The sequence below is a fragment of the Lepisma saccharinum genome, chromosome 20, assembly GCF_977018435.1.
Source record: "Lepisma saccharinum chromosome 20, izLepSacc3.1, whole genome shotgun sequence".
Taxonomy (NCBI): domain Eukaryota; kingdom Metazoa; phylum Arthropoda; class Insecta; order Zygentoma; family Lepismatidae; genus Lepisma; species Lepisma saccharinum.
The window spans coordinates 8891390-8914277 of record NC_139248.1 but is presented as its reverse complement, the minus strand read 5'-3'; the positions used below and the strand labels follow the sequence as shown (position 1 = coordinate 8914277).

General features: G+C 35.9%; 1 protein-coding gene across 1 annotated transcript in view; it reads right to left on the bottom strand.

Moving 5' to 3' along the window:
* Positions 1 to 22888, bottom strand: part of Cad99C (cadherin 99C) — a 187935-nt gene that overhangs the window by 3211 nt on the left and 161836 nt on the right. Inside the window, exons 18-28 of the mRNA XM_083142085.1 lie at positions 20245 to 20376; positions 19331 to 19447; positions 17341 to 17587; positions 13488 to 13639; positions 11158 to 11298; positions 9390 to 9614; positions 6988 to 7253; positions 4502 to 4723; positions 4034 to 4130; positions 2183 to 2315; positions 771 to 924 (exon numbers count right to left, since the gene is read on the bottom strand). Of these exons, the coding sequence (XP_082998211.1) occupies positions 771 to 924; positions 2183 to 2315; positions 4034 to 4130; positions 4502 to 4723; positions 6988 to 7253; positions 9390 to 9614; positions 11158 to 11298; positions 13488 to 13639; positions 17341 to 17587; positions 19331 to 19447; positions 20245 to 20376 (1886 nt within the window). The remainder of the gene's footprint in view (positions 1 to 770; positions 925 to 2182; positions 2316 to 4033; positions 4131 to 4501; positions 4724 to 6987; positions 7254 to 9389; positions 9615 to 11157; positions 11299 to 13487; positions 13640 to 17340; positions 17588 to 19330; positions 19448 to 20244; positions 20377 to 22888) is intronic.

Sequence of the window (22888 nt, the reverse complement as noted above, 5' to 3'; positions counted from 1 at the left end):
TGCTGAATTTTACTTGTACTCGTGTTAAATTATGTTGTGTGTTAGCTTCTACTCTTGAGATTAGTATGGAACAATATGTATGCACATTGTGGAAATTCTTCACAAGGATTCTGCTTCGAATTTCAGTTAGAAACAATTTCAATCCAAAGAGGCTATTTTTCATTAATTATTTCTATATTATGTATTGAAAATATGTTTTCAGTAACTTTTATTATAAAGTTTAATTTTTTCTTTCAAAAAAATTGTTACAGGAAAACATTCATAAATGTGAGAAAAGGTAACATATTATGATATCTGTGGAAAGAGGACATTTTGTAGATTTAGAAAGAATAGGTTCATAATAACAAAGTTTGCAATGTATTTTCTATGATTATCTGAAAAACATGAAAAAAAAATGTCTCCGTGAAAAAACATGGTATTTTCAGATCATTCTACAAAGTTTAAATGTTACTATAACACAGCAGCAAAATGGACACTATATGATACCATGTTCAAACTTAATTTAGATACGATTTTGAGTCTTAAGATGAAGCAATGCATGAAATGGTTTTAGATTTCTGATACTGAATTATATATCATTATCGACCGTGTTGAGTGTCAATTCTAGTAATGGATCTCTTTGCATTTGAACTAGCAGTGTGTCTAACAAGTATGTTGTGGCTTGCTATGTAACATTTTCCCAGGAAAAGAGGATGTATGGTAACTCTGGTGTGGAAGTACAAATATGAATTCAATGTAGAATTAAATAAAGATTTTAGCAACAAAATTACCTTTCGTACAGAGGATTTGTTACAGGCACAAGAGGTGGTTCATGACCTAACAAATTTGGGTCATGACTAGATATTTTATTAGCACCTGATGCTCCAATAATGCTTGATGCTCTTGCAGTGGTTGCCGCATCAGAACTCACTGGACTTTGCTGACCTGAAACAGAGTGCATCATTAAATGCATGCATTAAAAAAAAAAGTAATTTCTAATGTTTACTATTCACAAATGGCAAACTCTTCACAATATAGGCCCCTTTTCAAAGTTTTTTTTTTATCTGTAACCAGGTTACTATTTTGTCACATTTACCACACAGAGACACCTCTAATATACAAAAAAAAAACTGTTAGGTGGTGTTAACCGCATCATCTCTACTTTGGCTGAGATCGAAAATGTGTGCGGACCTATCTCCACACCAGGCAGGGGTAGAAATAACAAAATAATTCAGGAGCCAGCCTTTTTTAGGTTTAGTTGAGTTTTTGAGTTTGTTTTAAGTTAACTTTATGCACAGAAAGTCTACTGGACTACAGTTTAAAGTGGGATCCAAAACACTGTGTGAATCCACCGGGTATCAAAAACTTTGACCCACTGATTACAATGTGATGACATTACCAGGTATGTGCCTTCATGGTTTGGTGCAATTCATTATCTTTGTACCCTAAAAGTCCCCAAAATCTATATCCCAGTCATTTTTCAAAGCTACCTCTGTATATTGTTGGACTGTGCTACCACCAGGTGTACCTAGCTTTAAAAGAGCAGTAATGAAAGTTTTTTTTTTCTTGATGAGCTTCAACAGAACCTCAATACATATATATCTAGAGTCAGCATGGTTACATTGACCTCAAAACAAAATACATGAGCAGTTTTGAACTATAAATGAATAACTTTCGAATTGTGTGAATAAATATATATATTTTTAAAATCTACTTTTAATACTGTTAGTTACCGAAATACTTAATAACGACAAATGGAATTGAATGCTTCTACAATTTAACAAAAGAAAAATGTTACTATGATAGAAACAAGTTTTGTTGGTTAAGTGGTAGAGTAGCTGCAGACTGAACTTCGCTCATGAATAAAGAAATTTTAACAAAAAAAAAAAAAAGCAAAGGCATATTCACAAAAGTGTAATTGTCATTTTGATGTTGACTTCACTTTTGCACCACCAAAACCATAAAAATATATATGTCCCAGATTCAAGATTGTGGATAAACCCTATAGACAAGAAACATAAGATACCTAAGTACACAAGGTATTAAAAAAGTTATTTATATGATTAGAGTAGTAGGTGCTTTCCTCCTAATATAGTTCTGTTCCTACTTGTAGAAAAATTAACTGATTTTTCTCTTTTTACTATATTAACACAACTGATATTACCAATAAAAAAAATAGTTACTGAAGATATACTCTACCCACCTATACTGTCTGCATTGTCCTTTGTTATGTAGCTGACATTGTCCAGACTGAAAGCATGGTTTTTACTGCTGAAGTCAAGTTGCAAGTCATTATAGCTATCACTGTCATCAAGTGGAACGCTCATCTGCAAAACCTGAAACAGAACATCATTTATAATGAAACGGCACATGTAAATATATCAACAAGAATGAAACCTTTAACATATATCTGTTCGTTATGCCTAATTGAATTCATAGAAATATTTTCTTAGAGATGACATCACTAAAATAATGAGGTGTTGCAAAGTTTACCCTAATAGTTGCTTTCTGGAGCCACTACTATAGTATTTTCATTCATTGTTCTTTCTTTCAACAAATAATTTTATAGTACTTTTAATAGGAAAACTATTGTGAGTCTTGCTGTATTATTGTTCATCGAAATATCAATAAGTCTGTACTTTTCAATTGCTTTAGATGTACAGCATCTGAACCTTAAGTTTATCCATTTTTTACATTTGATTTTCTGATTTTTGTTATTTAGCATAGCTTTTCTGCTACTTTTGGCTAATCATGACAATGAGGATGAGCAATATGATGAAATTGATGAAGGGACACTCGCAAAGAACACTCATTCCCAGGGCAGGATTCGAATACAGGAATCCAAGTGTTGTACAACTCTGTGCTAACCCCCTTCATGGAGGATGGCATTTTTACCTTTTCTTGAAATTATGGGCATCACCAGAAAAAATAAAAGAATAGTGAGAGGCAGTCACCTTCAATTTAATATACCCTGAAATAACATTTACAAATTCAGATTTTTGGGCTGAAACCGCATTTTGTAGTAAGGAAAGCAGACCTATTAGTGAGAGGAGGTGTCCCCTAGGTTCTTCACTGGATGACATTGACATCATAAGACAACATCAATTTTAATTTGCTCCAGCTGAGAATCAATGTTGCCAGGTTTAAATGTTGATATTTCTACATGAACAATACTATAGCCAGGTACAGGTACGCAAGAAAATTTTTGCTATAAATATGAAATACAGATTGACCAATATGAAACTTTAATTGAAGCTGATAAGTTATCAATATAAACTTAGAAATGATTCCTGAACTTAAATAGGTTACGTCTTAATCTACATATGCAGTGTTTTGTCTACTACTTGCCTTTTTATTTTAAAAAATAACAAAATGGCAGTAAATTTGCATTAAATTACAGGTTATCTATATAAAATTACATCAACAGAATTAGCTGCAATTTTACAAATATAATTGGTACACTGATATGCTTAGGTCAGGCAATATAGTACCTGTCTCAACTCTGATGTAATGAATGTGGTACAATGGACACTTGTGAAGAATTTTAATAAATTATTTTATAAAAAAAAAGTAAAAAAGTAAAGTGCTCCCCTGTGCATAGCATCACGCCATGAAGGCATATAGGGGGCGTGGGGGTAACGCCCCACACTTTCTTGATCCGGTCGTGAGTGGAGGTGATGTGATCAGCATCATGCCCCTGACCGCCTTTACCCCCCAGGGTTTCCCCCAGGTACCCATGTTATTCGATGCTGGGTGGGCGCCAGGGCCGCTTCCATCGTTAGAAAAGTTCACGGATTTGAACCGGCCGGGGATCGAACCCGGGACCTTTAGCATGGTAGTTAGTCAGACGCGTTACCGACTGAGCCACCGCAGCCAAAATTATTTTATTGAATATTTAATTCTCAACAGTTGCTTTTTTCAATGTATTATGATTTTGGAAAATCCCTGTTGTTTCTGTCCATTCAGTTAACATAATTCCTATTTCAAAAAATTTATTCAAAAATAATGTGTGTACAAACATGATACTGCTTGCCTGTCAATTTTCATAACATACCTGTGTTTCATATTCTTTCAAATTTGGCTCGACAAACACTGGATCATATCTAGGTACAACATAAAGACGTTGCAATCTCTCCTTGTAAGCTTTATACCTGTAAAAGAAGTAAATATTTACTACCTTCATAATATTAAAAAAAATACCCATATTAGTTCAGCTACATATTTAGCAAAATTATTAGATAAGCAAGTAAAAATTGTTTCAATTTTTACACTCAAATTAACTTAACTGATTATCTGTATTTCTAGACACAAACTTTGCTATTTAGTTAATGAGGAAATAATTTTAAAATAAGATTCATACATATGTCTGAGTAACTTTATTCTCATGCCATTATATTTCCATTTTTTGAATCTTGGTAGAAATAATATTTTATTTGGCATTATGAATAACTGTAACAAGAGCAAGAAATGAAGTTGAAAGTAAAATAACAAAACAGTATTAATAACAATATTATTTACTCACCTGGACCATGAGATGCAAATATAAATTATTCCAACAATGCCCAAAACAAGAATAATGCAAGCGATAACAATCAGTGCATAAGGGAAGACGTCCCATGATATTGTTACAGCTGCTTTCTGCTTCACAATTTCTATTGGTGGATGAATTCCTGATGCAGTAGCCTTAAGATTACCAGAAACATCAAAGGTAATATTTGACACAGAATCCTTATCCAAAACAGACCTGAAATTGAAAATGAAAAGATTTAAATAAACCAATTCAATTGAAAAACATCGTAAAATATATTCTATAAATATGTAAAAAAGTAAAGTGCTCCCCTGTGCTTTGCACCATGCCATGAATGCATATAGGGAGGGTGGAGTTAGAGCCCCACACTTTCTTGATCACGGCTGCCTTTTCCCCCCAGAGATTTCTCCAGGTGCCCACTTTATATGACACCGGGTGGGCACCAGAGCCGCTTGAATGGGTGAAAAAAAATCCCAGTTCTCCCCCGCTGGTTGTCGAACCTTTCGTATGGTAGTCAGACGCCCTAATGAATTAGTTACCATGGCTCTCTATAAATATATACATTAGAAAAATGCACCAAAAGAAGAAAATCTTCCTCATCAATGTTTCTTGTGCAAGTTGTTGTTAGTAGTGGCAGGCATAAATTTTCGCAGTCACTGTCGATGGAAAACTGTATAATCACAATCTATTCATTACGTTGATATAAGTTCTGCAGAAATAAATCAACTTTATATTGTACGGCAGTAAACAAGTGTTTTGCTTATTTCACTTTGGTAAGTCTTTCAGGGAAAGGGAGGGGGGGTCCTAGATTCCCTAGACCCACTCTAAATATGAGGGGGTATCCAAAAGTTTTAATTATAATAAAGAAGTTATAGAGATATTTATATGAAACTTTTTGTGCATAATCAGTGTCACTGCCATGCATACTTGTGCAAATATCAAATCTTTGTCTAACGTAGTTTTCTTTCCACAGGCTGTAGAAGACATCAACTTGCATGATGAACAAAATTGAAGCCCGAAGTGTCATAAGGTCCTCCCCCATGGTGCAGTGGTAGCGTCATTGCCTTGTAATCGAGGGGTCCCGGGTTTGATACCCAGTGGAGGCACAAGTGGTTCGGATCCCACTTTAAACTGTAGGTCCAGTCCCGATTAGCCTTACTGTGCATAAAGTGGACTTAAAACAGCAACTCAAGCAACTCAAGCCGAAGTGTCATAAAGTTCCTCCATTTGAAGGGCAACAATGCATGCCAAATCCACGACGAAATGAAAGCTGTGTATGGGAACGAAAGCCCATCATATGACACGATTGTGAGGTGGAAGAGGAACTTTCAAAGTGGTCACATGTCCCTGACAGACGAGCCAGGAGCGGGTAGACCCTCAATCAAGGATGATCTTGTCATGGTGAAGAAAGTGGAGGCCGTTATCCTCAACGACAGAAGATCGACCATGGAAAGAGTTATGGCGGAGACTGGACTAAGTTACGGAAGTGCGTGGAGGATTATTCATGAGGAACTGCACATGAATAACGTGTCTGCACACTGGGTACCTCGCTGGTTGACACCTCTTCAAAAGCAAACTCGCCACAACTTTTCCCAGCAGAATTTGACTCTGTTGGAGCGTAATGAAGACGATTCTTTTGCTCGTCTCGTCACTATGGACGAGTGCTGGGTATACCTCTATGATCCGGAGACCAAAGAAATGAGCAAGGAGTGGAAACATCCATCCTCCCCCCCTCCCAAGAAGGCGAAGGTCCAGAAATCTGCCGGTAAGGTGATGCTGCCTGTTTTTTTGGATAGCCATGGGGTAATCTTAACCGATTACCTTCCAAAGGGCGAGACCCTCAACAGCGATTACTACTGCAACCTTCTGGAGAAAATGCGTGATGCATTGAAACAAAAACGTCGTGGCATGATCCGCAAAGGCGTCCATCTCCTGACCGAAAATGCACCCATCCATATGGCCCAAGCATCCGTTGTCGCAACCCACGGGTCAGGCTATGAACTTTTGCAGCATCTACCTTATTTGCCTGATCTTGCACCAAGCAACTTCTTCCTCTTTCCCGAGATGAAGAAACCACTTCATTGTCGGTGATTTGACGACAGAGAGGATGTAATTTTCGAAGTGGAACAGTGGTTTTCGAGCAAAGAGGGCTTGAGACAGGTGAGGAAACGCTGGCAGAAATGTGTGACTCTCGAGGGAGACTACGTGGAGAAGAACTAACTTTGACCACTGCAAGTGACTCTTGTATGTTTTTTATTTCATGGTGATAATTAAAACTTTTGGATACCCCCTCGTACATATGCAATAGAGTGGTAATTTATCTGTCACATCCTAAAAAAAATTCATGCAACTTTTTCCAAGACAAAAGTCATCAGAAGTATGGTGGTTTCTTTCAAGAAACTGTTCAAGATCTTCATGAAATATTGACAATTTCAAAAAAAATTGTGAAAGAAACTTGAAGAATATTAAGTTGTACTTACCTTTGAACTCTAGAATTGTTTCTTGGAAGAATAGTCGCAGATTCTGGATCTACGACATAAAACCAGACATCCGTTCCGGTGCTGTCAGATTCAACCGTACCGTTGTCAGACAAATATTGCTTCACGGTCATCTTTTCAACCCCGACTATCAGATTGCTGTGTTCCTCTAAAACTCTCACTAGTTTTGGTTCATCTCTTTTCACTCGATCTGGCCTGGCATCGTCGATTACTAGGATCATCCTATGAACGTCCTCTATGAGGTTGATCTGGGAAGTAGAAGTGTTGTTCATATTTACTTGAACTTTTTAACCAGCGAAAATGTTCCATAATCAAATACATTCGAGTGAAAAATAGGGGAGGGGAGTGAGCCAAAATGGTAAGTTCATATTAAAAAATGAGCCACTTCTATCTCTATTTTTGTTTCTCAATTTTCTACCTCTTGGGTTAAAGCAACACTGAAATTTTGGTCTGTGCCAGCAAAGTTGTTTTTGAGAATTCCTCTCCTTTTGAAAAAACTTTAATGAAATTCCAAAATCTGAAAAATTACTAAGACTGAGCTGATGCCATGTTGACCCGATACTTATACTTTGAAATTGAAAAAAATTAAAGTAGTTCAGATATTTGTAACTTTTATATTTTGTATTGGAACTACCATATACCATATTAAGCTAGCAGAGTTTTGCTTTAAAAATAGAAATATTTTAAATTTTATAAAGTATTCTCATATCAGATAATCATTTAATCACAAAATCCATTACCCTCTACAATGTTGTTATAAACAATAATAGGGCTGAGCAAATATCGATGCCGATGTATCAGTTGGAATTCATCTACTGATACCAGCCGATACTTTTTGGGCATATTGGTCTTGTACAGACTGCTCAAAAATGCCACGCAACACTTTCGCTGAGTCTAATTAGCATCGGAATTGTGCAAAATTCAAACTTTATTTTTATTTTGCACAAATTGTGCATGAAAAACTGTATTTTGTGATTACATAACATCCATTTTAATATTCTGATGAATTCTTGGATATTATAAAACAAATTTCTTGGTAAATTGATGCATATAATTGGAGGAGAATATTTACACACCAATATTGATCAGTGTTTGAACAAATTTTAATTATTGTAATTTTCAAGTATCAAAAAAAAATGGGTCCTAATTATAAAAGCAACCTTTAAATAGCAGTATAAAATAAAATATTGTGCATTTTACATAATTTCCAAAGAAATTTGTCCCTGCAAAAGTGCCACTCATCATTTTTGTGTATTTCACGAGCAACACAGACTCCAGAAATGTATTGGCCGTATTGGTGATTACATTTCTAATTACAATACCACTCCTATTGGTCATGTCGGCATCTAAGAAAGGTATGTAAAAAGGAAATCATGGAAGCTGAATTTACGACTTCATTGCTTAACAAATGTATAAGAACCCCACTGAAAATATGCCTACTGTTTTCAGTAGATCAACAGATGTTTTGAAAACCTACTGTGTTCAGTTGATGAACTGTACTGCTAAAGTTTTCTACTGTTTTTGGTAGTCCAACTGTGTATCCTGTCTCTTAATGTTTTCTACAACTAACAGCTTTTATTGTGTTCAGTATATTGCTATGTGAAAACAATACTATTATCAGTAATGACAAATTTCTTATCAATACAACTGAAAATGCAATTGAAGAATCGCATAAACAACTAAAATAAATGTATGGATTTGACATTTCGTCAAATCAAATATTGTTTTGGAGGAAAGCAGTGAGAGTGATGGAGTGAGTACCGAAAGTGACGTCAGTAGTGACAATAGAGATGGCGGTGAATATTCAAATTTTGTTGCCTAATAAGTATTGTGCCGGTAGTTAACCGAAAGCTACCTTTGAAGTAGGTATAGCACACAATTGTAACCTTAATTTTTCAGTAATGATACTGTATTTTGTATGTACTGTATTTGTGATAAAATAAAATATGTACCTACCTAATTATATTTCCCTGAATCTGCCGGTAAATGGTTGTTTCCTTCCCTCGGCTTATATTCGGTATCATCTTTTTTTCTTTCTTTTCGCTCCTTCAAATTTTAGGGTGTGACTTATTTGCAGGGGCAGCTTATATTCGGGCCAATACGGTATTATGCATTATAATTCACATTGTTTTTGCAGTACAGTAGTTGTACAGTAAACCTACAATTGGTTTACAGTATATTCCATAGTACACAGTAGAAGGTATTTTAAAACAGTAGAATTTGTCTACCAAAGAGAATTTTAAAATACTTGTATGAGACAAGTGATTAAAGAAATATCATCTAAGTAAAAACTCTGATGTGGTCCTAAATAATTTAATAATTATTATTATTTACCATTATTACTAATCATGATGCAAACCTATTTTAGTTGTAGTATTACTTACAATAACTGGTGCATTAGATGAATGAATTTCCTTCATGGCGTTAGGATTATCTCTCACTGCTATGTTGAATTGAAATGGCAGCTTCGATTTTGCCATCGCATCAAAGCTTTGTGTATTCTTAACGACCCCTGACGTAGGATCGACAGTGAAGTACTCTGAACCTCTCTCGTTTGGCATTATCATGTACTCCAGCTTTCCAAAGTCTCCGCTGTCCTTGTCCTGAGCCTAGGTAGAAGACATGTAATGTTATATTACAGTTTAAAGACTAGTAATATGATACTTTTGCAAAATAATCTAACATGGTTACTTTTAGTGGTTTTTATTTGATTTTAATCTGCGACATTTCGTTTTGGTTTCCCAGAACTTTTTCAAGCTACACATACAACAACACAACCTCACATGGCTGGTCACTCTACACTTCAAGAAGAACATGATACTGTTGTCCTCCTCCACAGCCATGCAGTCTAAGGCACTGTGCTTTGGACTTCTACTGTGGGACGGCATGGGTTCAGTCTCTGGTTTTTTGGCCTGTGTATAGGACCAGTGGTAACCCACCATCGTGAAGAAATTGGGGAACTATGAGTGAGTAGCGTAACCCAGTCATAAAAATCTTCTATAACGGCTGAGGGTTTGACATGCTGACCCCAAGTCACCCCATTCCTGGTTATAGATCTTCACACCTCTGAGAGGGAGACTGGCAGTTGGGAGATAGGCCAAGGCCCTTACAGGGCTGTTAAACCATGGGTTATTAATATGATACTTTAGTTAATTGATGAGAAGCATGTCAAATGTTAAAACAAAGTATTAATATGTAGTGTAGTGCCATTCTGCTTCTAACTTTACCAACTAAATTTATTAATATATTCAATGCTAGTATATGATAAACATACTGTGCTTCCAACTTGGCAATTGTGTATTTTTTTTAAGGAACACAAATTTAAACTTTATCCAGCATTAGCATGTTAAACAAAACATAGATCACTATTTAGCGTGGTTTAACGAGTTCTTTCCAAATTCCGATGTTTCAGACCCATATTGTCAGGTTCTTCCTCAGGGTTATCCAAAAAGCCACATTAAAGGATAAAAATGGTTAAACAGATAACCATTTATCACATTAAAGGATAAAAGCAGAATCAAAGTGGTTAAAAGAATAACCATTTATCACATCAAAGGATAAAAGTTGAATAAAATGGTTTATCCTTTTAACCACTTTAATTTCACTTTTATCCTTAAACATGATTTCTTTTTTGTTCTTCCAACACTGAGGCAGGATCTGGCAACAGGTCCGAAATATCAGGATTTGAAAAGAACTTATTCAACAACACGTAAGTCGAGACTTATGTTTTGTTTTAATATTTACAAACGGAGGTTGTGCGAACCAATAAGAAATGACTTGAACATCAGCATGACTATGGGTTGTGCCATGCTGGTGGCACAACATGTATTTTGATGTAACATTTCAGGAGAAGAGTCACTTCTTTCATCAGACATTTATTTGTAGTTTGATCAGTGTTGCAGTTATAACTACAAATACGGTAAATGTCTGATGAAGGGAATGTTTGTTCTCCCCGAAATGCAACATCAAAAACATGTTTAAATGCTTGTAACAACCGTAAACTAGAAGAATTTGTCGATGCATGCACCATGTACAGTCACGGACACTTATGGGTTGCAAGGATACAATTGTTTCAATAGAATTGTTACAAACTGGAAGTGTCCGTGACTGTACGTACAAGAATAAATATAAGTTACTACTCATAAAACTCACCTTAACCTGCAGTACAGATGTTGATATTTGTGAATCGCTGGGAATAGCCCCATAATATTTCCCTCTCCTGAAACGATCCTCGGGAACAGGGAAAAGAAACTCTGGTTCATTGTCATTCACATCAAGTATTTGAATGTTTACCTGCAAATGACAACTTTTTAAATATTGTACAAAATTTTCATACAAACACATTAGTAGGATTCAGAAGTTGATGGAAAATCATTTTTTTTCTGAGCCTAGAAAACAATGCTAAACCTGATATCAATCAGTTTCCCGTAAGTTAGAACCAGGAAACGTTGTTTTTATTTTGCATTTTTAGTAGTTTTTGACATTTATATTTTTTCTTAATTTTTCTTCTCCCTTACTGTTTCGTGAATTTGAAATGCATTTGCTAGCATAATTTATGTATTTAAATTTCCTGACTTAGTCTTTTTTAAGTTTGCCATTAATCGAAAATAAGAAAATGCACGTTATTATTTTTAACTGAAATGTTTGGCAATGGATAATTTATTAATTGTGGTACATTTATGTTTCCTCCAGCACTTAAAATATTTTGTGTGAAGTGAAGCCTATTTTGAGATTCCCTTGCTGGCCACTATAATCACTTTAATCTGTGGTTTTAGACTCAATATAAAAAAAATATATAATCTGATGTACGCGAAACACAGCTGTATTTTCAGATGTTGACCGACTACTGTATCACTCTGAAAGATAAATAACTTATACAGAATACATCGATTTTAGGAAACCTTGAAGTGAAAATAAAGAAGACTATATTAGCACTTAATTTGCATCAGTAGTTTAAAACACCAATCGTGTTTGGTCTAATTAATTCAACTACTCTCTTGTAATTTATGAAAAATGAAGCTTTCATTTTAAGAGCAAAAAATATTTTCAGGTCGTTTTTTAACAGTTTTACGTCATTTTTAATAATTTTACGGTCTTTTTTAAGATTTTTTAGGTCAACTTCCGAGCCCTACATATTAGTAATTTCAGCACTATTAAAGGAGTAATTCCACCTAAAGTTCACATGTAATAAAATTATAAATATTCTATCTTTTCAAGTGAAGACGGCCAAACTGATTTCATGTTCAAGCAATGTTGCTACTTGAACAACATGCCAATTACAAAATAGCTTTTACTATATCAATATCTAATGTTTTGCCTGAGAGTATTCACAGATTTGCCTTGAAGATAGTCATCATGCTATAGCTGTACATTTTTGCCACACACTACTGGCACAAAATTCATGGAAATTGTTCATTTTTTTTCTTCCAAATTTACCACAAACGCACCACACTTGGATTCCCCTATAACAACAGTTATCACCCAGAAATAGCAGACGACACAGACCGAGACGCACAGTTAACAACAGTGCACCTAGCGGCAGCCAGAGAGCTACAAACAAAAGACGCATGCCAAGCAACAGTACAGCAAGTTCCAACGAGGATGGTGGCAGTGGCCACTGAAATTAATCGAAAAAGAAAAAACAACTTCGCGGATAAAAGTGAGTACTAGTTTCTCTGTATTTATATACTACCGCCTCTCTCTTTTCCCAATTGTGAAAAGTAATGTTTCAAATTGTACCAATCCATATTACTCCAATCTTTGACAGTGCAGGGCAATAGATTGATTGGTACTGTGTACAATTTCAGAATAAGGCATCTTACATTTTCTTGTTTACAAGTGATCATTTATTTCACACTTAGCAGCAGCAGAAAGCAATAAAGAAAAAAACTGTAGAACAATACAAAGAACACAAGCTAATTGCTCAAAGAAATATAAATAAAGTTTAGCTTCCTCCAATTATCTGAAACTTCAATATTTAACATGTCTACATTAGAAACCAAAATAGCTTAAGTTAGGTGCCAGATCAAAATGTATAGGCACATTTTGCAAATTGTACCCACTAATTTAGAACTTTGATATCCATGCTCTTTACTGAAAATTTTGGTTGAGCTATTTCCACCATTGTTATTAATACTGTCTTTTACAGTTCTACATTATATAAAGTTTTATCAGTTCTGGTAGCTTTGGGAAACATTCTCAATTTGGGAAAATAATAATTTCAAACTGAACTGTAAAGATATTACCACCTCTTTTGATAACTTTTATCTTGCTATCATAAAACATATGATAATCCTGGTGACATCTGTCACCTTGTAATTCAGGGGTCCTGGGTTTGATATTCACTTTAAACTGTAGGTCCAGTTAATATTAGCCTATCTGTGCATAAAGTGGACTTAAAACAAACTTTTTTTGGCGTAAAATAAATGCTATTGACATTTAGTGTTAAACTGGTGAACAAAAGAAAATAAACTTCTACTTACAACTGTTGCCGATTTTGAAGGATTTAACAATCCAGTTAAGGTTTTTAATTTAATTTTTACAGAATATTTGTCCCTTGCTTCATGGTCTAATTTTCCAGCCTTCAGACGAAGTTCACAATTCCTCTCTTCAGTAATGTTTACATAAAATAAACCTGAAATAAAAAATGAACATACGTTAGCAAATGTAATGTCATCTGCTGGAGTACTTCCATTATTTATATGCTACAAACATATGCTTGTTCAGTGTAAACAATGCAATAAACATGCTTAAAAGATTGTGAAAAAGGTGGTGATAAAACTGATGCCACACCAGAGGCAGTTGAGAGAGGTGGACTTCAGTCAGGTACCTAACCTACACTTGCACTGTTTTAAATAAAAAAAATTAACATACTGTAAAGAGGAACCAAGCTGACTTTGCTGTTCTAGAGATTAAAGTATAGTTTTCAAAAAATAGGGCTGGAAGAGATTGTTATTATTGTATGTTATTATCACAGTTCCTGACATGGTAAACTGAACAATCAGATATGAGGCGTGAAGTGAAAAAAAACAAGGAGAAGAAAAACCTATTCACTCAAGGGGTCTCCGGTTCGATCCCTTATTGAGGTATATGCACAGTGGTTCGGATCTAAATTTAAACTGTAGGTTCAATTCCGATTAGCCTATCTGAACTTAACTGGGCTTAACCCATTAATGCATGGTGTCCGATTAATCGGATGCCGACATATTTGCATTTTCTATAACACTGTTTTACTTTAATTGGCTATATTTATCAAATCTAGTTCTTTGGTACCTCTGTGATGCATATATCACCCCACGTGCTTGGCAACATTGTAAATTTCCCGCCAAATTGTAAGGGAGTGAAACATGGAGAGAGAGCTGTACTGCGTTTCTGCGTAACGGGTAAGCTAATTTAAAATTCATATGTAGTAGTTGACATTTATCCGAAATGTGTTTTGACAAATATGCGTAAGAAGCATTAGTAATCAAATATCTAACAATAATTTGTGCATTAGTTTTATTCCTAAGCTGCTATTGCGAGAGAAAATATCGTGTCCGATTTATCGGACTCTGTGCACATTGAACACTTTATGCAGATTTTCCATTTCCTGAAAATTTTTCGATATCTTTGATGTTTATACATTGTCAATGTATATATGTGTATTATATATGTGTGTGTGTGCGTGTTTGTGCATTAGTTTGTGTATGTGTGTATGTTTGTGTGTGTGTGCGTGTGCATTAGTGTGTGTATGCATATATGCATGTATGTGTGCGTGTTTATGCATTAGTGTGTGAATGTGTGCGTGTTTATGCATTAGTGTGTGAATGTGTGCGTGTTTATGCATTAGTGTGTGAATGTGTGCATGTTTGTGCATTAGTGTGTGTATGTGTGCGTGCATGTGTGTGTGCGCATGTGCATATTTGAGTTGTTTATAATCTAACTATAATACCATTTTTACACTTTTCAGCCTCACTGTGGATCAAATTTTGACTACTTTGGAGAATGAAGATGTGGAGGATGAGGAGGAACAACTCATTTATGTTACACCACCAGTGGATGGCAAGGATACAAACGAAGACAGTGATAAATCTGATGATGAGCATGCGGCCAATCTAAACAATTTTGGGCGAAATACACTAATGAGTGTTTGTGAGGTGCAAACTAAGATACGAAGTTGTGTTGATTGTGAGGGTTCATCCAGTAATGTAGCGTCTACATCTACCATTACACATAACACTGGTGCTTCAAAAAAAAGAATACGTCTTCAGACAAAATCAAGACCCTTGTTAAAGAAAAATCTACCTTCATTCAAATTACAAATTGAGTGCTGTACTATTGAACCATCTGAAGAAGCACGAAACTGTGAATCACCATTAGACTTTTATAATTTATTTTTTGATGAGGACATGCTAAATCTTATAACAAATCAATCCAAATTTTATGCTTCGCAAAAAAATCTTGATCTTCATTTGACGAAAGAACTTCGTGTTGTTCTTGGTGGTCTCTTGTTGTCAGGTTATGCAAAATATTCAAACAAACGTATGTTTTGGTCAAAAGAAAAAGATACTCCTTCGATACTTTCTGAAAGCATTCGTTATGGTCGGTTTGAGACTATTCTGCATAATATTCATTTGAATGACAATACACAAATAGATGAGTCCGATCGTCTGTACAAGATACGGCCATATTTGGAGAAACTTTCCTCATCTTTCAAACAGCATGGGGGTTTGGACGAAATGCTTTCCATCGACGAGAGTATGATTCCTTACTACGGGAGGCACTATGCAAAACAGTTCATTAGAGGATAGCCGATCCGTTTTGGGTTCAAGAGCTGGGCAAAAAAGCTCTAGTAGTGGTTACAGGACAGATTTCCAGTTGTACACAGATACAAACTGATATCGGACGACTGTGTTTTGTACTGTAATAATAATAATTGTGTGTACATTTGTTGATTTCTATTCCAAATGTTTCCTTTTACCAGTGGTGGCGAGGTTATTTTTAGTCACTTTTGCACCCGCACTATGATAACCCCCCCCCCCCCCCAGTTATGGAACCCAATATCCGCCACTGCACATGACTGATCTTAAGTGTTTTATTTTGGTTACATATTTTCAACAGCAATACTTTTTCCTTGGACAGATATTTATAGACAAAACATGAAAGTGATCATTGTGCACAGTGTCCGATTTATTGGACACACGGAAGTGATTGTAGTGCACAGTGTCCGATTTATCGGACGCACTGTATCTCTTACATGCATTGTAAAAATAAAAATGTATCATATATTGTGTCTTATTTGAATTCTACTGATACCAAAACCATGAAAAAAATTTCATGAAAGGGGTTTGTAAACTTTATGCATTAATGGGTTATCCTTTAAAAAATATTCTTGAGCCTTTGAAACTTGATAAAAGATAGAACATTTGAATCTTCAAAAATATTAGGCATAATAATCTAAAAAGCTGTGGTTGGGAGGGGAAATGTTTCAATCTTATCTTTCAGAGACACAATTATGCCTTGTTTTCATGTTAGAAAAAACACTTAAGATGCTGATCAAGGCAGTACATAATAAAACACTTTGCACGTAATGTTTCAACCCTATATCAGACCATCTTCAGACTAAGACACCGAACTAAAATCATTCTCTGATAATGAGAGCAATGTATGCACTCGAAATAGGTGCTAACACCAAATTACCCTGGCTGGAAGCTGAGAACACTTTTTGAATCACATCGTTAGGAAAGCAGATTTTCATTTTAATTTGGTTCCAAGTTCCAAGAAAGAATTTATATTTGTTATATCATGTTTATATTGTGTTATTTTACAATAAATTCTGCCTAGAATTTTGAGTATTTTATTAAACATGGACACAAGGCTTAATAGTGTTATGCTAGGAAAGGTGCAATTCCTACAAAATATAGTGAATAACTATATCAATTCTGTACCAATCTTGTCAAGAATGCGAGTTATACATAAAACAATTGGTATGATCTTTCCTGAACCACCCTGTATAATTTGAGATGCTTTAACTCCAACTCTTTTCCATCCTACACAAAATCATCTACATTTTTAAATTTCCAAATTATGCCTCGCATGAACGTCCGGAAAGGGTGGGGCATGCACCCTCATCTTGGAAAATGAGTCAACGAAAAATTATACATTTCACACATATAATATAATTTCAGCCACAATAATATATGTTAATTATTGCATCAACATGATAAATTTAAATTGAAACAATGTTTTTTTGAGGGGCCAACACTATTATTGGGGAAAATGAGCATTGTTTGCCCCTGTCTGGCCATATTTTGGAAACTTCTACCACTTCACTATTTTTCTGATGGTCAAACCTACCTTCTTCGTTCCCACTCACAATCTCGCAGCTCAGTGGCAAAATATCGTGAGCTCTTGTGTTGATGATGGTGAGCGTTTTTATAAGCACCCTTGCTGTTGCATTTTCAGGAATCTGGACAGTGTACGACTGATCGGCAAATCCTAGTCCTGTGTCTGGTGGCACGGTGGCAACATGCCTCACGTACACTTTGACTGACGTTGTCGAAGATAACTGAGGCTCCCCCAGATCATAAGCTTTCACATCGATCTGTGAATAGAAATATGGCCATTGCTCACTTAAAAAGAAAACTATTTTAACACACACATATTAGTACAGTAAAACTTCTCCTAACGGACATCTCTAAATTACGGAGATTTTTTTAATTCCCCAGCAGATATACATGGGGTTTAATGGCAATATTACTTCTCAATAACGGACACGGACACTGAAAACTACCTCCTCAATGAAAAAGAAAAACTTCTTTATAACAGACAGCCTGAAAGAAAATGATTGCAATTCCTGGAATTCGACACAACAATGGCCAGTATTTCAAACTAGCGTGCATTGTTTCATGTTACATCGAACATATTTCTTTTTTTAAAGTGCAGACAGTAGACAGTATTCTTTGTGGATATCTTGAGAAGTGTGTTACTTCTGCTACAATGTCGCAGATACGCAAAAGACTGACTTTAAAGGAAAAAGTTGAAGTCAACAACATTATGTTCGTAAAGTACATACTGTAATATGCTTATCCTATTGTGTAACATCCTACGGACATCTATTTCCCCACCCCAGGCCTGTCCGTTATTGAGAAGTTTGACTGTATCTGTCATAACTGGTGAATTATTGAGTGCATTATGTGCTTGCACGTGAGCATAAATAGTATGCTATGCTCAATGGATGATATTCTACCTGGTGGCATCACGCAGTGAACTTTGGGAAGAAACGGCATGAAGTTGGACAAACGGATTTGCACGTGTTAAGGAAAATGTTTTAGAAGTTTTCTTACAGGGAAAAGTTTGTGAAATTTTATATGTACGCATTTCCTCATATTATGAAAATATCATACATTGAATCACTTCAGCAAAGATTTTATGCAAAATGCTTACCCGGCATGTTTTCAATGCAGGATCTGATCTGTTTACCCAAAATATGGTAGCAGAGCATGATTTTGCGCAATGAATTGAGGGGGAAGTTGTTCGCTGAATATTATCCATTACTGATGTTTTGTCTGGAGAAGATTTTTCTACTGGAGAAGTACCAGATAATTTGCAAGTTGGTGACTTAGTGTATGGGTCTCTCCGATGGTGTAGTGGTAATGTCTTTGCCTTGTAATCAAGGGGTCCCAGGTTCAATACCCAGTGGAGGCACATAGTGGTTTGGAACTGTAGGCCCAGTCCTGATTAGCCTATATGTGAATAAAGTATACTTAAAACAACGGTTACTTAGTTTACTTCAAGTATGTTCCTCTAGTATCAATCAAAAGAAGCTTTTCAAGGTTTAAGCCATTGTTAGGATGCAAGTTGTAGTCACTTTGCTGCTTTGCTTTATTTTACTGTGCCTTTTGTGCCACTTTTGGCTAATTAGCGAAGATGAGGATGAGTGATGACATGATGAAATTGATGAAAGGACACAAACATCCATGCCCAGGTCGGGATTCGAACCTGAGACCCCTAGCATCGTAGCACGACATGCTAAGCACACCACTATGGGGTCGGCTCACTTTGCTGTGGCAATATACTTGTGGTGATAGCAGTACATTGCAATGCAAAACTTATGAAATGAACATATATAAGAGCATTTTGAAAATTTTGTAGAACAATTTTTGTGATTTTCACGGCATTATTGCATTTTATTGTGCATTAAAACCCTATCCCTAATGTTGACCATTTTGTTTTCAATCTAGCATATCTCATGCATCTGGAATAAACCCTTACATCAAACACGATTACAGTATCAAATAAAGCATAACAATTTCTTAAAAATTCCATCATGTATTCCTAATTTTACCTTATATTCCGTGTCCGTTTCTTTCCTCAGATCGTCTCTCACTTGAATGACTCCTGTATCTGGATCAATTTGGAAGTATTTTGTGGCCTTGCCTCCTCCCACTAATTCATATCGAACCTGAAATTGAAATATTTTATAAATCTTGTTATGTTATGCGTAGTTAGAGATTGTAACATTAAATTTTTATACATACGTACTTATAACTTGAGCTGGGAATTTTCTGAAATTACATTTTTTTTCCAACTTGTTTAGTCACATATAAACTAGGGCTCAACTGATACCATTCAGAACCAATACCCTCACCAATTCCCAACAATACAGATGCTTGAAAATTGTAACAATTAAAAGTTGTTCAAAATATAAATTAATATTAGTGGGTAAATATTTCTCTCCAATTACAGGCATTGATTTACCAGAGGTTTTCTTTAAAATATTCAAATATTACATCAGACTATAAAAATACCTGTTTGGCAATCATAAAATAGGTTTTTTTTCACATAATATTAGTACAAAATCAATGCAGACTTCAAATTTTGAATATTTTTCAGGACAATTAGACTCCACAAAAGTGTCATGTGACAGTTTTGCAGGCCCTGTGAAATACCAAAATGCCAGGAAAGTATTGGCCAATATTGGTAATTAAAATCAACTAATACTTTCTGATACCAATACTCTAATAAAAACCCAAAATGTAATAACATATTAAGTTATATATTTCCACATCAATTAATTATATGTATTTGTGTTGATATTCTAATTATGTTTACACATTTCAACACTAAGAGCTCATAGATAGCTGAATGATTAGTACACTCCCCTTTTATGTAATCAGTCCTGGGTACCAGTAAAACATTTCAATAAAAACTTTGAAGTAATACCAAATTCAAAGGAACGAGATCAGAGTAAATATTCACCTTGTTTCCGGGAGAAGTCCCATCAGAATCGGAGGCTATCAATGTCATTACTGTGGTTCCAATGGGAACTGAATCATCCAGTGTAACTGGACGAGGAACAGCTGTAAATACTGGAGGTATGTCGTTGCGATCCTGAAATCAACCAAACATCCTATGTAGAATATTTTGAACAGGAATGCTCTCTGCATAATAAATTCACACAATTATTAAATCAGACAGATAAAACAGCATAAGTTAGAAAATACAAATTATGAATATTTCCAATGAAGCGGCATTATGTGATGACAATGATTTATTGATTGCATTGACCATCTTATTAACCTAGTCAGCAGATGCATTATTATTTATCTCATAGCAAGATGGAATAAATATGTATTAGGTGCATCCAGAAAGTAAGTTTCCCACTTGCCCACAGGTGGCAGGCCATGCGTATTGAAACCGGTTTTGCACATGTGAGAGGTACGAGGTGCATTCAAGTTCTAAGGTCTCCTATTTTTTCTTCATTAATGGAAGCAGTTATAAACGTGGGAGTTGTTTGAGAAGAAGCATCCATTCTTGATGCTATCAGGCTATCAGGCTATTTTTGGACAGCGAAGGCGTTATGCTCATGCATTGCTACCCTGAGGGTACCACAATGATGGGTACAAACTATGAAACTGATTTGAGGACAAGTTGCTTCCAGCATTGCCAAAGAAATGGCCGGAAATGGCTAAAGCTGTGTTCTTTCATCAGGACAACGCACCTCCTCATTGGACGGAAATTGTTTAGCCGCTCTTCATGGAAAACAAATTTGAAGTGAATCACATGCGCCATCCATACTCCTCTGACCTTGCACCTAGTGATTTTTGGCTTTTCTCAACGCTGAAGAATTTTCTCCGGGGCCGCACATTTTCCTCTCGTGCTGCTATTGCATCGGCAATTTTCCAGTGAGGCAAGCAGACCCATAAAGAAGCGTTCGCAGTGGCCATGCAATCATGGCGTCGACATTGTGAAAAGTGTGTACGTCTAGAGGGAGACTATGTTGAGAAGTGAATGAAGTTTCATCTCTGCTGTGTGTTGTTTATGAAAGAAAAAATTGGAGACCTTAGAACTTGAATGCACCTCGTACATGCCCTGGCTAGTGAATGTCCTACAAGATGCCTCCCAAAAGTCCTCAGTAGCTTCGCGGAAGCGATGAAACATGGCGACTCTTATTCCATCTTCCGCCGTGTGCGAGGTTCGTTTGGTGATCAAGTTCTTGAACGCACAAAATTCATCGTCAGCTGTGCCAGGTGTATGGGCCAGACGTCATGAGCAAGCAGATGGTGCGTCGTTGGTGCAGGACATTTACTGAAGGCCGGCAAAATGTGCATGACGACGAGAGCACTGGGCAGCCATCGGCTGTTATGCACGAGCTTGTGAAGCAGGTGCAGCAGCACATATTGGAGGATCGTCGCATCATGATCACAGAACTCAGCAGCCATTTCCCACAGATTTTGCGGTCGTTGTTGCACGACATTGTTACCATATGCCTCTTGTTCCGGAAATTGTGTGCCCGGTGAGAGCCGAAACAACTGATTCCCGAACACAAAGGAAAATGCCATGCCAGGTTACCATGATGATGACTATTTTCTCAACTGGATCATCACAGGGGGCATACAGCACCCCAGAAAGTTCCTGTCCGGTCAACATTTTCACAGCGACAAAGAGGTTCAGACGGCTGTCACACAGTGCTTCACCGCCCAGGCTGCGGACTTCTACGACGCAGGTATAAAGATGTTGGTCCCACGCTATGACAAGTGCCTGAATTCCGGGAATTATGTTGACAAGTAACTGGACAAGTGCTGTATCTGTGGCAATATATTATTGAATTTTTGTGCATGACCCCAGGGAAACTTACTTTCTGGATGCACCTAATATAATACTGAAGCAATTTTGAACTTCAGTTATCAAAGAGTAAACTTTACAAAATAAATTCTTGTTAAAATAAGTATGCAATGATAGCACTCTTCTCTGATGTATTGGAAAGTTCAGCTTTGTGTATTCAGAGTAAAGAATAAAAGTTACATGAGCAGAGAATTGCAAGTTTGATTTCTTTATCCTGACGATATTGGTATACTACCAGCAGCCAATATTGGTATATCTGTATTTTAGTTTATGTATATACATAGAGGAAGGCTGAAATTCAGTGTAAAATTCTTTCATTTGTATTACTTTTTGAAGATAGACATATAATTTGTACACCCAACAGCAAAAGCAACAGTAGGTGAATTGTCCATCACCATTTTCATTCGGTCTCTATTACACAATGTGATGATAATGAATTGAAATAATGACGTCAATAAGCAGAGGGCAATGCATGTTTGGCACCAACATAATTTCATTCCTTAAAACAAAACAGGATGTAGAATAAAAAGTAATGAAAATAACGATGGGCAATTTGCCTCCCATTATCTTTGCTGTTGACTGTACATTATGGTTTCATAAAGTAAATGTCAAAACAAAGCCCATTGCAGCTAACTGGTTTTTGTACATTAATTAAGGAGGTTAATGAGCAGTCCACATCCTTCAAGGACATTTGCAATTTTATTTCAAATCAGTAAAATATTGGTTTTTAGTATTGGTAATTTTTTTTATTGGTGCCAGTAAAAATTTCCAACAAACT